General features: G+C 40.2%; 1 protein-coding gene across 1 annotated transcript in view; it reads right to left on the bottom strand.

The window, feature by feature from the left end:
* Positions 1–2439: 2439 nt before the first annotated feature.
* The window catches only part of dsc2l (desmocollin 2 like), a 38348-nt gene continuing 27182 nt past the window's right edge, over positions 2440–13605 (bottom strand). Inside the window, exons 12-16 of the mRNA XM_063002186.1 lie at positions 9396–9617; positions 9054–9278; positions 7306–7418; positions 6534–6836; positions 2440–4955 (exon numbers count right to left, since the gene is read on the bottom strand). Coding sequence (XP_062858256.1) covers positions 4740–4955; positions 6534–6836; positions 7306–7418; positions 9054–9278; positions 9396–9617 — 1079 coding nt within the window. The 3' untranslated portion in view covers positions 2440–4739. The remainder of the gene's footprint in view (positions 4956–6533; positions 6837–7305; positions 7419–9053; positions 9279–9395; positions 9618–13605) is intronic.

Here is a 13605-nt window from a genome sequence, read left to right as displayed (position 1 = left end):
ACAAAATGAAATTCATGAAGACTAGAAGAAGATAATTTGGTGAGTTTGGTATGATAAAACTTTAGCTTCAGTATTTCTCGGCCAAAATTATTGCTTGACCTAACCATTGTGTTGTCCAGCAGAGACACTACGTCTTGAGAAAAGGGGGGAATGTAACTCCATTGTAATGGGCATTTTGGAATGTGAATGTCCAACAAGGTAAAGTTTCCACACACCTTAGACATGTGTACCTGGTTATAGTCACATTAATTTTTATTTAGGATTAAGAATGTGTTTGCCGGTGCCCAGGTGGCGCAGCAGGATATTCCTCTAGCACACCATCGCCAAGATTCTGAACTCCTCGGTTCGATACTCAGCGCTGGCACCGGTCGGTGGGGGCCATCTGCAGGGAGGGATGACCAGACTATGTGGGTGGGATGACCAGACTATGTGGGTGGGGTCTTCAAACGCTGTGTAAGGACCCTGATTAGCAGACAGAGAGGCGCCTGTGCAGGATGCATGGGTGAAAAAGGGTTCCAATAAGGGCTGCACGTGGGTCGGAAGAGACGTGAGCAGCAATATACCCACATCGACTGCAATCAGGGATCCCCCAGCTGCGGAAGATAAATTGGGAGAAAAATGGGAGAAAATGCATAAATAAAATAGAAAAAAAGAATGTGTTTACCCTTATTTAAAGTGTTAATAAGCTCCTTTGGGAATTACCTTAAAAAATAATGGCCTAACCTTTGTCGATACAAAAGCGTACTGCTGAAATTGACTTCCTTTTGAAGCTTTAGTGTTTTTATTATGCTAAATACAAATGTTTCTCATTAAAACAATGTTTTTGCTAATGCTTAGAATGAAACTCGCTTTAAGACTTTGTAATGACTAACATCAGGCTGGACTGTAATTATTGGAGAATGGTAAAACAGTGGCGTGGACCCTCCTTGGGAAAAAAAACAATGGGATTAAAGAGAAGGGATTTTGAGCTAAACTTTTTAATAATAAAACTTGAGTTCCTTTTAATTAGAGCTACAGCCCCTGCAAAACATGCACAAGCTTGTACGTCCATTACAATTCGTTCTAAAATAAAATTTATGCAAAACACATGGATATTTTAGTGGTATTACTAAGTGAAAATTGCATGCACTTAAAAAATTACAGGTAGGAAAGCACTACATTTTTCATGGGTTACAACACAGAAGAGATGTGCCGACCAATTATAGCTAATTGCTGTACAAGAAAACATGCGTTTTAAATTAAAAATCCAATTTCAAAACAATTGGGACAGTAAGCAAAATGTAAATAAAAACAAAGCATGGTACATCATAAACTGCAATTTACAGGTTTTGTCATTTTAAAAACAGCATATAACAGAGATATTTAATCTTTTATCTCATTGACTTTATTGATTTTATTATCAATTTTATTATAAACCAGTTAATTTGATGTCTGCAACACATTCTGAAAAACTGAGACAGGGTTGTGTAATGCTGAGAAGTTTTTCAAAAACACCTTTTATTTTAATAGTGACATAGTTGCTATAGGGAGAACCACAGAGGATACTACAGGTTACTTGCACAGGTTATAGAATTGTGTAGGTGCTACACTGACCTGCCTGCAGTCTAGGCCTCCCACTGAAAGTATGGAGAGTAATATGCATCAATATCCACAAAGTTGAATCAGTTCATCTGGACACAAGTTTGGTGTAGAGATACGTTTCATCAGTCATCCATGTGACTTCTTCAGTCTGAGCTGGTGGTGAATAACCCCAACCTCATATGCATCAATATATTGTATATTCCAACATCAGTTGGTGTCAAAATCAGGTCGAATAGGATTTGCAAATCGTTGCTGCTTTTTTTAATTTTTTTTATTATACTGTACGACGTTACAAATGTGCTCAACGTGAACTGGCTACACTTTGCCCATTCCAACTGCCCTAAGTGTGTAGATTAGCACATTTGTAACTCTGTTCTGTAACTGGCACCTTCTATTTTTTTCTATTTTCATATTCTTCTAAGGGTGCACTGATATGTCCTTCGAATGGCTAAGTTCAAGTAACGGCATGCCCTTTTCGTATTTGTGAGCCCAGTCCTCTCACATGTAGCATAGCATAGCTCCTCATACATGATGCAGCTCTGTGCGGGAACCCAACGCGATAAGACGCGGTTGCGTGTGGTAATCCGGCTCTTTTGGGTGTGTGTGTGTGTAAGTATGCATGTATCTGCGTGTGTTACAAATGACAAAATGTGACCAAAAATGTTTTGCCAAATATTTTGCAAAAAAGTGACCTTGTTGCAAAATACAAATTTGCTCCATGAAGTATGTAAACACCTGACAGTCAGCTTGTATACTGTACATACATACTGTATGTATACTATATACTGTACGTGTGTGTTTTAATTGTATGCAACAAACTATTTTAGTCAGTCAGAAGTATTTTAAGGGGAAAAATGATTTATCTTAAACAAGCAGATTTTTATTTAACACAGTTTAGTAAAAAGCATTTACACAAACAACCAACAACAGTGTCCAATAGAAAAGTGGAACAATTACAGCAGTTTCTAACAAGTTCCTTACTTTATAATAATCAATATTTGATAGCACAATACAATACATTTTTAATTTTTCACCACTCCTCATCCATACTAAAGAAACATGATCACTTATAAAGCATAGGTAGCTATATGGGACAAGGCCTGGTGGTTTACATCACAGCATCTAGATCCAGCTAAGGTGCATTGGAAAATAATGTGGAAGTCAGTAGTTTGCTTTATGGGTACTTGAACTCAGTTTACTCAAATAGGAACAATATGAGTCAGATAGGCATGAAAATACATAAGAAAAAAGGGATACTCTGTTGGTTCTATACATACACAGATTTAGGGGTCGCCTAAAAAAAATTATTCTGGTCAGCAAACCTGACCTGGCACAGTTTTATACGCTGGATGCCACTCCTGACGCAACCCTCCTTATTTTAAATGGCCATGGGACCTGCACTGAGACAGCACTGACGAGTGCACCTCCCAATGGTTAGGCTTTTTCGCTCATCCCAGACAATTTTAGACAAAGCCAACCTTTCCTGATTAGAAGATAGCACCACTGAGATTTGAACCCCCAGATCACAGCAGAAGTGGGCCAGCGTATATTACAGCTGCGGCACCCAAGTGCCCGTTTGTTCAATTTTTTTGTTTAAAATCAATTATTTATACATTCATTGTCTCCAAACATTCATTATTACTGGTCAAGGCCATGGTGTGTCCAAAGTGACTAGGAAACATACCACTGACACAGGAAGAACATGCAAAACTCCTTAAAAAGAGCGACTGGGTCCTTCGCTGTGCTACAAAATACAAATTCACTCATTGAAGTATACACGGGTCAAATTATATTAACACCGGACAATCAGCTTGTTAGACCACGGCCATTAACATGGAACCCCCACCCCACCTTTTGTAGCCATAACAGGCTCCCACCAGGCACTTATGTTGGATGCAAAAGCTTAATGAAACCAATTCTGTTTTTTCTTTTTTTATATTTTCTCCCCTATTTCTCCCTTTTTAGCGCGTCCAATTGCCCGATTGAGTCATGCTTCCTCTCCACCAATGCCGATCCCTGCTCTGATTGAGGAGAACGAAGCTAACCCACACCCCCTCCGACACGTGGGCAGCATGCCGTATGCATCTTATCACCTACACTTTGACGAGTGCAGTGAGCTCAGCGTTGTGTACAGAGAGACACCCTGAGAGCACTATTTTCTCATCTCTGTGCAGGTGCCATCAATCAGCCAGCAGAGGTCGTAATTGCACCAGTCATGAGAGGGAGAGAGACCTCATCCAGCTTAGTCGCGCACATCTGAACAAAAGGCCAATCTTTGTTCATGTGGCCGCTCAGGCTTAGGCTGCAGGCAGAGCTGAGATTCGATACGATGTATTCGAGATCCCATCTCTGTTTCCAGCGTGTGTTTTTAACGCTGCAGCAACGAAACCAATTCTTTATAAAACGTAAGTGTAAATCACCTGAACTAAGTAATTAGAGAAGGTGTCCACATACTTTTGTATCTAAGCTGGCTGTTTTAAAATGTTTTTATCCATATGCAAAAAGGGCAAAATCAATTTCATCATGCTGCAGGTTTATCTAGGATGAAGCAATAAAAAAATGCTATACAAAATCTTACAGCCTATTAAAGACATTGGAGAACCCACTGGTTGTTAGAATAAACTGTACAGACGGGTTCTACTAGATATTAGTGACACACCAGCACCAACGTTCCATAAAAAAGCCAAACTGTGCAAGCACAAAATAATTCTAAAGTAAGTCTAGGAATGATTGACATTAATTTCATAATAAAAATCTAGCTCAATATAGTACAAAAAGCACAACTGCCACTTAAAAGAACAAATAAAAAAACACTTGCAAACTACAGTAAAAACGCACAAGCAAAAGTCAAATGCCGGTATTTTAAAATGCAGGTGGCATCAGCTTTGCGGAAAACAAAACCCATGTTTGATACTTGGACTGTAAAAATGTTTTAGGGTAGGACAGTAATAGACATTTTATAGTGACACACAAACACACACACATTAAATGGGGCAGTTTTTTTTTTTCCAGAAGTTCACCTTGACCAGTAATACATTTGGCTGTACAGTGCTGACGGGCTGCTAATCACAACAAACCAGTGTATCCACATCCCTCCGTTTCATTTTCTTCTACTCAGAGAAGCAGAGGCGTTCCCTCCAGTCAGTTCTGACACCGGGTTACAGCCTGTTCCCGTCCATTTTGCTCGTGCACACATCGGCCAGGGTTTTGAATTTGGGTCCGAGCGAATCGAGGAAGTCCAGTGTGTTCTGTTCTTCTAGGATACTACAGCACCCGACAGACCCTGCGGGAGAGCCCGTGCCCTCGACCCCGTAAGGCTTCAGGATATCGTCGGCGTACCGTTCCCTTGGCTTCTGGTGAAGGTTTATCATTCTCTGCCATAGAGAAAAGAAATGAGATGAAAGCCTTAGTGGGACGTTAGGAGGACAGATTGTTCAGAAAAAGCAAAAGGGTCCGTGTACTTCTGGTCATTCGTTAAACGTGCTATATTAAAGAAAAAACCTTACAGTATGGGTACAGTAATAAATCATACACTGTAAAAAAAAAAAAAAACTTAAAATATTAAAGACTGTAGATTAATATAGCACATCACTAGGTACCAACTACGTTTGTTATATTAAAATTGACATTTATTTATTCATAATATATTTATATATATAGTTTTTTTTTTTTTTTTTACTGTGTAGGTCTTTTATTTTGTAATACAGGTATAATGAATCGTACATGTTTTACACCCTTCGGTTACATTCACAACATAAACTGTAGTTACTTGTTACACAAGGTTAATCAATTCACAAGGTTATATCAAACACAGTCATGGACAATTTAGTGTCTAATTCACCTCATGTGCATGTCTTTGGACTGTGGAAGGAAACCGGAGTTCCCGGAGGAAACCCACACAGACATTTTACATCTACATTTTCAGTATTTAGTGGACGCTTTATATCCAAAGCAAATTACAGTACTGTGACAGTATATTATCTGAGCAATTGAGGGTTAAGGGCCTCAATAAAATCACCTTCTTGTTTCTACACTCACTGTCCATTTTATCAGCTCCACTTACCATATAGGAGCACTTTGTAGTTCTACAATTACTGACTGTAGTTCATCTGCTTCTCTACATACTTTTTTTAACTTGCTTTGCCCCTGTTACAGAGCAGGTATTATTGGGGTGGTGGATCATTCTCAGCACTGCAGTGACAATGACATGGTGGTGGTGTGTTAGTGTGTGTTGTGCTGGTATGAGTGCATCAGACACAGCAGATCAAACACAGGGCGCTATTGGCTGGATGTATTTGGTTGGTGGACTATTCTCAGTCCAGCAGTGACAGTGAGGTGTTTAAAAACTCCATCTGCACTGCAGTGCTGAGAATGATCCCCCACCTAATAATACCTACTCAGTAGTGGTTCTGTGGGAGTCCTGACCATTGAAGAACAGCATGAAAGGGGGCAAACAAAGCATGGAGAGAAACAGATGGACTACAGTCAGTAATTGTAGAACTACAAAGTGCTTCTATATGGTAAGTGGAGCTGATAAAATGGACAGTGAGTGTAGAAACAAGGAGGTGGTTTTAATGTTATGGCTGATCAGTGTATATGCACATCAAATATACTAATATAAAAGATCAGAACAGGGGATGTGGTGTCATAATTTTTTCTTTCTTCTCAAAACTCCTGCTTGACTTTCCTGGTCTTTATAGAACAAATATATACATGTCAGCACGTGCACACGCTTGCATGTTTACTTCCGGTAGAAGAGACAGGAAATGCTGAATTCAAATCAAATTGAATGACCAAAGGTACACGGACCTGAAAGACACACAGGCTGCAAAATTGTTAAATTTAGGTCTAAAATTTCAGCAAAAAACAGAAGCATAAGCAGTTACACCCTCAAATTATTTGCATCTATAATAGCCACCATAGTAAGCAACAAAGTAACCAGTTGGACTTACCTCCTGTAGATGCATCCCGGTGGTTGTCCACCTGTCAATGGTGGACATATCAGAAGTAAACTTGTTGATGGTGCCTCCGTAAACGCCTGTGCCATACTGTCCGGAGTTAAGCGTATTGATCATATGGCTCTGCATGTTGGTCTGATACATGCTGTCTCTTTGAATGGTGTGCTGCCCAAAGCCTCCTATTCCTCCTCCTCCTCCTCCTCCGGCCGTGCTAAATGAGTTCTGATGCTCCAGATAGCCGCCTTTCAAGCTGTCCATCGTATCTAGTCCGCTTGCAGGGATAATAAAAGGCGCCTTCTGTTGTGGGTATGCAATAAATAGTAATGTAAAAAACAATAACATCTTAGATTACACTTTATAATATTTGCTTACAAAAAGGCAAAGTACATGGGTTCCACATGCTTCAACTGCTTCTATGTGTCAAGATTATTTAGTTCAAGTTTTTAATGTTAAACACAGTCATGGACAATTTTTTTATCCTCAGTTCACCTCACTTGCATGTCTTGAGACTGTGGAAGGAAACCGGAGCTACCGGAGGAAACCCACGCAGACTCAGGGAGAACATGCAAACTACACAGAAAGTACTTAGCCCGCTCCACCTGGGAATCGAACTCAGGACCGTCTTGCTGTGACATGACCGTGCTAATCTAAGTAATAAGACACTGTCAAACAGGTTTGAATGAGCCTGAGTATCTGTATGCCGAATGAAATGTTTGTTACACTGTTACACCAACACCTGGAAAAAAGTGGGGTTTAAAATGCTTACCGCTTCCTCCCCTGGAGCCTCTGAGTTCGATTTGAACAGCGAACCATCAGCATCGTCTAAAGCAAAGGCCATTTTCTCTCTTTTTGTAGTGCATGCAAAGACACACAGCAGGCCTGTCCACATAAAAAAAAAAAACAGTATTTAATGACTAGTATGAAGATAGTGCTTTATTATGTGCTAGTATTTGCTAGCTGGAAACTGGAAAATCTTACAAATATTTAAAGCAAATATTAAATATCGAGTTGGAGAGACATTCTACATTCTTGTATCTGTGCCTTGTTATCTCTAAACCCTGACTGGCTAAAAACTTTTAGTGATGGTCAAAAGTATTCGGACACCTATTTTAAAACAATTTGTATTAAAATCGAGTGACCTCTATGTGATCATTTCAGCTAGAGCAGCAGAAACTCTTTTAAAAAGGCTTCTCACAATACTTTCAGGTATGTCTGTGAGAATTTCCGTTTAATCAAAAGACTTTTGTACAGCTGGACACAGATGTTAGTCAAGAAAGCCTCAGTTGATGTTCCAATTCATTCCAAAGCTGTTCAGTGGGGCTGATGTCAGAGCTCTGTGCAAGCCTCTTTAATTCTTTAAATTAAGCTTTTCCTTTATAGACCTTTATAGACCTTGTTTGTGCACAGGGTCTTTCCTAAACTGCTGCTATAATTAATTGATTATACCTTTTAGCAATTGTTGTGGCTAAAAGACATGAATGTAAAAATTAGAAGGGGTGTCTCAATATTTATAGTGTATCATAAAGCAAGTTCATACTTGATTATATAGTATGTGCTCACAAGCTGGAGTTTATTTATTAATTGTAATCTTTTTTTATAACAGAGTTTTCAAACATTGTTTATGCCTTTCACCTCCTGTAGGTGCTATGCTGTAAAACTTAGGGTCCTCATCCTGGATTTGGCTTTATGTGGCTTTAAAGCTCATCAGTAGGATTTAATTTGCCCTTAGATTAATGAAACAAAAACGAGGTCCGCAAAATGAATCATATTTTGCCGTGAATTTGGTAGGGCTGTTTAAATTGTTTTCAAGCTTGCTGGTACAAGGTCCTGGGTTCGATCCCCAGGCGGGGTGGTCCGGGTCCTTTCTGTGCAGAGTTTGCATGCTCTTCCTGTTTCTGTGTGGGTTTTCTCCGGGAGCGCCGGTTTCCTCCCACAGTCCAAGAACATGCAGTCATGTTAATTGGAGACACTGAATTGCCCTAAAGGTGAATGGGTGTGTGAATGTGTGTCTGCCCTGTGATGGACTGGTGCCCCCATCCAGGGTGTTACTGTGTGCCTTGTGCCCATTGAAAAGCTGGGATAGGCTCCTGCAACCCACGACCCTATTTGGATAGCGGTTAAGACAGAGTGAGTGACTGAGCTTGCCGGTCAGTGGTATGGCAAGCAGAAAACTGTGTATGATGTTTTGCTGTGTATGATTTGGTTTGCAACAATATGTGCTTGCCCTTGCATCGAACAAAGTGCAAACCTGACCTTCCGCTTAAACTAATACATTACCTTGCTTAAAAACACCGCACACAGACTTTAACTGTATATGTTCAGTTATGAAAAGCTACAGTGTGTAAATATGGCAGGAGCTGCACAGAAAGAGAAACCAAGCTACACAAATGCTGCAATAATCTTCAATGAGAGACATAAAGACCTGTGCCATACTGTCTGAATCAAAACAACGTCAGTCATTTGCTTGTGTAAAAGTCTTTGTAATACAAAACATGACCACTAGAGGGCACTTACACAAAAGCAGAAGCAGCAGCGGGGCCAGGAGCAAAGCAAGGATTCCCCCGGGTCCCAGTTTTCTGGAAACACTTTGAGCTTTACACTCCCCATTCCTGACACACTCACACACCCTTACAGTTACAATCTGTACTTCTCCTGAACCCTGAAGGTCCTTTACTTGCACTGGGACCTTGTAAATGTCGTTGGCCAAGTCCACAGTCTGCTCCAGTACTGCTGAAGTATCTATAAAATAATAAAAACATAATTTTACATCAGTAAAACATCAACACCGGTTTTTTGGGCGGTTTCATTTGATATCTTAGTACGTTTATCAAAATTCTGTTATGTCCAATAACGTACCTGTGGCTCTTTTGAGCTTCCAGGTCCCTTCAGCCTCTTTGCCCAGTGCAAACGTAAAGGGTCCCGAGTACGGCGGCTGGTCATAGTCGACAGCCTCGAGTAACGTGGAGCCCCATGCATTGTCTTTGAGGCACAGGACCTTGTCTGGATTCACAATCTTTGGTTCGTTGTCGTTCACATCTTCAATCAGGATAAACACTGTACCAGTACCAGTCTTCTGAGCTATAAAAAAAAACAGGGTGGCATTAGGTTTATTTATATATTTATTTATTAAGACATTGATGTCATGTTTTGCACATATTGGTTACATTCATTACAGAAATGGTAGTTACTGGTTACACAGGATTCATCAGTTCACAAGATTAATGTTAAACACAGTTATGGACAATTTTATATCTCCAATTCAACATGTTTTCGGACTGTGAGAGGAAACCGGAGCACCTAAAGAAAACCCATGCAGACACAGGGAGAACATGCAAACTCCACACAGAATGTGGCATTAGGTTTGTGGTGTTTGTCAATGTTTTATTAACACCTACATGAACATTAAAACTAGAAAGACTAGCAATGAAATGAATCTCAATTTCAGCCATTTGACTCTGACGAACAGAAACGGGCCTGGCTCAACTGAGTCTATTCAAGTCTGTAAGACAGATGACGCATGATGATGTAGGGCTGTGTCACCACATATGTACTGCTGCTTCTCACACCTGTCTGAATGCACATCCTGTACTAACAAAAAAATGCAAGCCAGCGTTCAGCATTTATCTCGCGTCATTTGTTAAAGTGCCTCGGAGACTAAAATGACAGCTCAGAGAAGGACATGGGAGTGCCATCAAACTTCTGGCACCTGCTCTGTTACTTAAAACATGTAACAACAGTTGTTTTTTTTCATATTCATCAACTGCTGTATAGGGCCGTGGCAGGTCAGTTTCACTGCAAAACACTATTCAAGGTAGGAATTGGACAGGAAACCAATCCATTGCAGGGCTTCGGTTATTAGGAGAATTTAGGACCATTTAGCAGTTTTAGATTCACCTATATCTCCCCCTCAAATCCCTCTGCAAACTTCAGCAAGTTGCTAGTCAAAATGTATTCATTTATTAAGACTTTAACGTCATGTTTTACACACTTTGGTTACATTCATGACAGGACAGATAGTTCAGTTCAAGTTCTTAATGTTAAACACAGTCATAAACAATATCGTATCTCCAGTTCACCTCACTTGCATGTTTTAACCTGACTGCATGTTTTTGGACTGTGGGAGGAAACCCACAGATTCACAGGGAGAACATGCAATCTCCACACAGAAAGTTTGTTTGTTTGTTTATTAGGATTTTAACGTCATGTTTGGTTACAGTTATGACAGGAACGGTAGTTACTCATTACACAAGGTTCATCAGTTCACAAGGTTATATCAAACACAGTCATGGACAATTTTGCATGCAAACTCCACACAGAAAGGACCCGGACTGCCCCACCTGGGGATCAAACCCTGGACCTTCTTGCTGTGAGGCGACAGCGCTACCCACTGAGCCACCGTGCCGCCCCCACACAGAAAGAACCCAAACAGCTACACCTGGGAATCGAACTCAGGACCTTTTTGCTGTGAGGCGACGGTAATAAAGTGGATAATGGGGCATCACATGCAAGTAACATATTACCATGAAACTCCCAGAATTATTATGCACACAGAGAAATGTGTTCCAAATATCATCTTATGTACTTAACAGTGTGTTATATTGAAGCGCACTGTATATTATTTTGTGTACGAATTGAAACACAGCACTTCAGCTTGCTGATTAAATAGTGTTTTTGACCCATGTGCACACATTTAATATTATTGTGTGCATTCTGTACAACTCTGTTCATACTTTAAGAATTTACATATTTATTTGTGGACGGTTTATCACTCTGACCTCTATAGTGCAGTCCAGATCATGGCCAGTTAAAAAAAAAAGCCTGTATTTCACGGGTGGCACGGTGGCTCGGTGGGTAACACTGTCGCCTCACAGCAAGAGGGTCCTGGGTTCGATCCCTAGGCGGGGCGGTCCGGGTTCTTTCTGTGTGGAGTTTGCATGTTCTCCCTATGTCTGCGTGGGTTTCCTCCGGGAGCTCTGGTTTCCTCCCACAGTCAAAAAGCATGCAGTCAGGTTAATTGGAGACACTGAATTGCCCTATAGGTGAATGGGTGCATCTATGTGTATGTGTGTCTGCCCTGCGATGGACTGGCGCCCTGTCCAGGGTGTTACTGTGTGCCTTGAGCCGATTGAAAAGCTGGGATAGGCTCCAGCACCCCCTGCGACCCTAATTGGATAAGCGGTTAAGAAAGTGAGTAAGTGTATATTCCACTCCCAACATCTCTTAAACATCTATTATTTAGTGACTGACAGTTTTTTTTTTATAATGTATTTGTTTAGGAAGCATACTATTTAAACAGTCTCTTGGCCAATCAAGGGTATTCATGCTTAAAATAATCCAGACTTTGTTGCGCTGCCTACATAAGACTCAGACTGCAGCTTAAAAGCTCTATGATCACCACCTAACTGTAATGCAATAGAACCAGAAACATTCTGAACCAAACCTGTTGATGCATGCTCAATAATCCAGGTACACAAATCCACAAAGTTGAATCAGTTCATCTGGACACAAGTTTGTTGATTGAAGAAGTCATTCGGATTGAGTGACGAAACGTATCTCTACAACAAACTTGTGTCCAGATGAACTGATTCAACTTTGTGGAATTCTGAACCAAACAAAACATTCCTTTTTGAAAGCTTTATTACAGCAGAATGTCAAAATGCAGAACTGACATGAGATAACTAAAAACACTGCTGTTATTAAATCATTTGAGCTGGTAATGTTGCTGCTCAACAGTCTCTGCTTGTTCTGGCTGTAAGAATGCACCACTGGCTGGGTGAAGGACTGGGCATATCCAAATTAGGCAACTCAATTTGCATATCTTAGGCAAACATTTAGAGCTAAGACTGAGAGCACCTGACTGATAGGGCGGAATGTAACTTGAGCTAGAGTAAGGAGGTATTCACATGAAGTGTTTTGCGCTTCACTCACCGAGAGCGGTACGGTAAAACGCCATCAAAGTGCGAATATGAGACAAATCTGCATTTGTTTGGAATAACAGGCAAATCAACTCTAAAAGCATCCACATGTATCTGTGTTAGGCTGTATTTTCCTTACTTTTAAACTTGTGTTATAACTCAGGGTTCTGAGAGATTGAGAGAATCAGCTTTTCTGAGAAAGTCTAAAATTCTGGTTAAAAAAAGCTTAACGTGGTTTAATGTACTAAAAGAACGACAAAGGAACACTAAACTTCTCTTAATTATTACTGATCATAAGTTCTCTCCACTAATTATATTCCTCTGTTGTTTAGTACAATAAGTCACGCTTCACTTTGTTCACATTAAGCGTTCTTCATACTGCCTGCATCACTTTTACAATGTCATATCAAACAGGTGTCTCATTGGAGGTGCTTTGAAAAGGTCAGTGGCAAACTGGATTAAAGTTCAATCAGATGAATCAGATGCCGCTTAGGGAAGTGCTGCGACAAGTGCCAAACTCCACAGGAAACAATGGCACAGCCAGTGCAAATGCAGTTTTGCCTCTTCTGATGTGAATGCGTCCTAGCAGTGGTCCTCCGTACAACTCACCACTAACCATTTGTAGCTTTTGACATAATTGTATTTTTGGCCAGTATATCCTTGTCAGGATAAATTTCTTGGTGCTTCAACATGTTTGCAGTAACTCCCACTCAGCGTGCCATCCTGTAAGAACATGGGGACTATAACACTGCTGAATAAATAGATGTGGAATTGTCTTTTACCAGAAAAAAAAACACATCAGGGTCTTATACAAGCTGGGGCAATTTATTATAGGGAAGGACAAGGTGGTGAATAGTGCCAAGCCTTAAAAGTACGTAAAACCAGACACACCCTTTTAAACACCTTTAGTCTAAGTAGTTGGGCCATTCCGCCAAATTGGTGCCATTTCAGCCCCAAGGACATTATATGTACAAATGTACATAAAAATTACTTTAAAAGGATTTTTTTAAATTGAGAAAGGTGTCCTGCACATTGATCTAATTGCAAATTTAGGATATATAATTTAAAATTCATAAAAACTCCATAATAATATAATATAATAGTATTTTCTCCATGTCCCTACTCTCAAACACTACACTTTACAATGAAAT

This window comes from Trichomycterus rosablanca, chromosome 9, assembly GCF_030014385.1.
Source record: "Trichomycterus rosablanca isolate fTriRos1 chromosome 9, fTriRos1.hap1, whole genome shotgun sequence".
In the NCBI taxonomy this organism is placed as follows: domain Eukaryota; kingdom Metazoa; phylum Chordata; class Actinopteri; order Siluriformes; family Trichomycteridae; genus Trichomycterus; species Trichomycterus rosablanca.
This window is presented reverse-complemented; position numbering and strand designations above follow the sequence as displayed.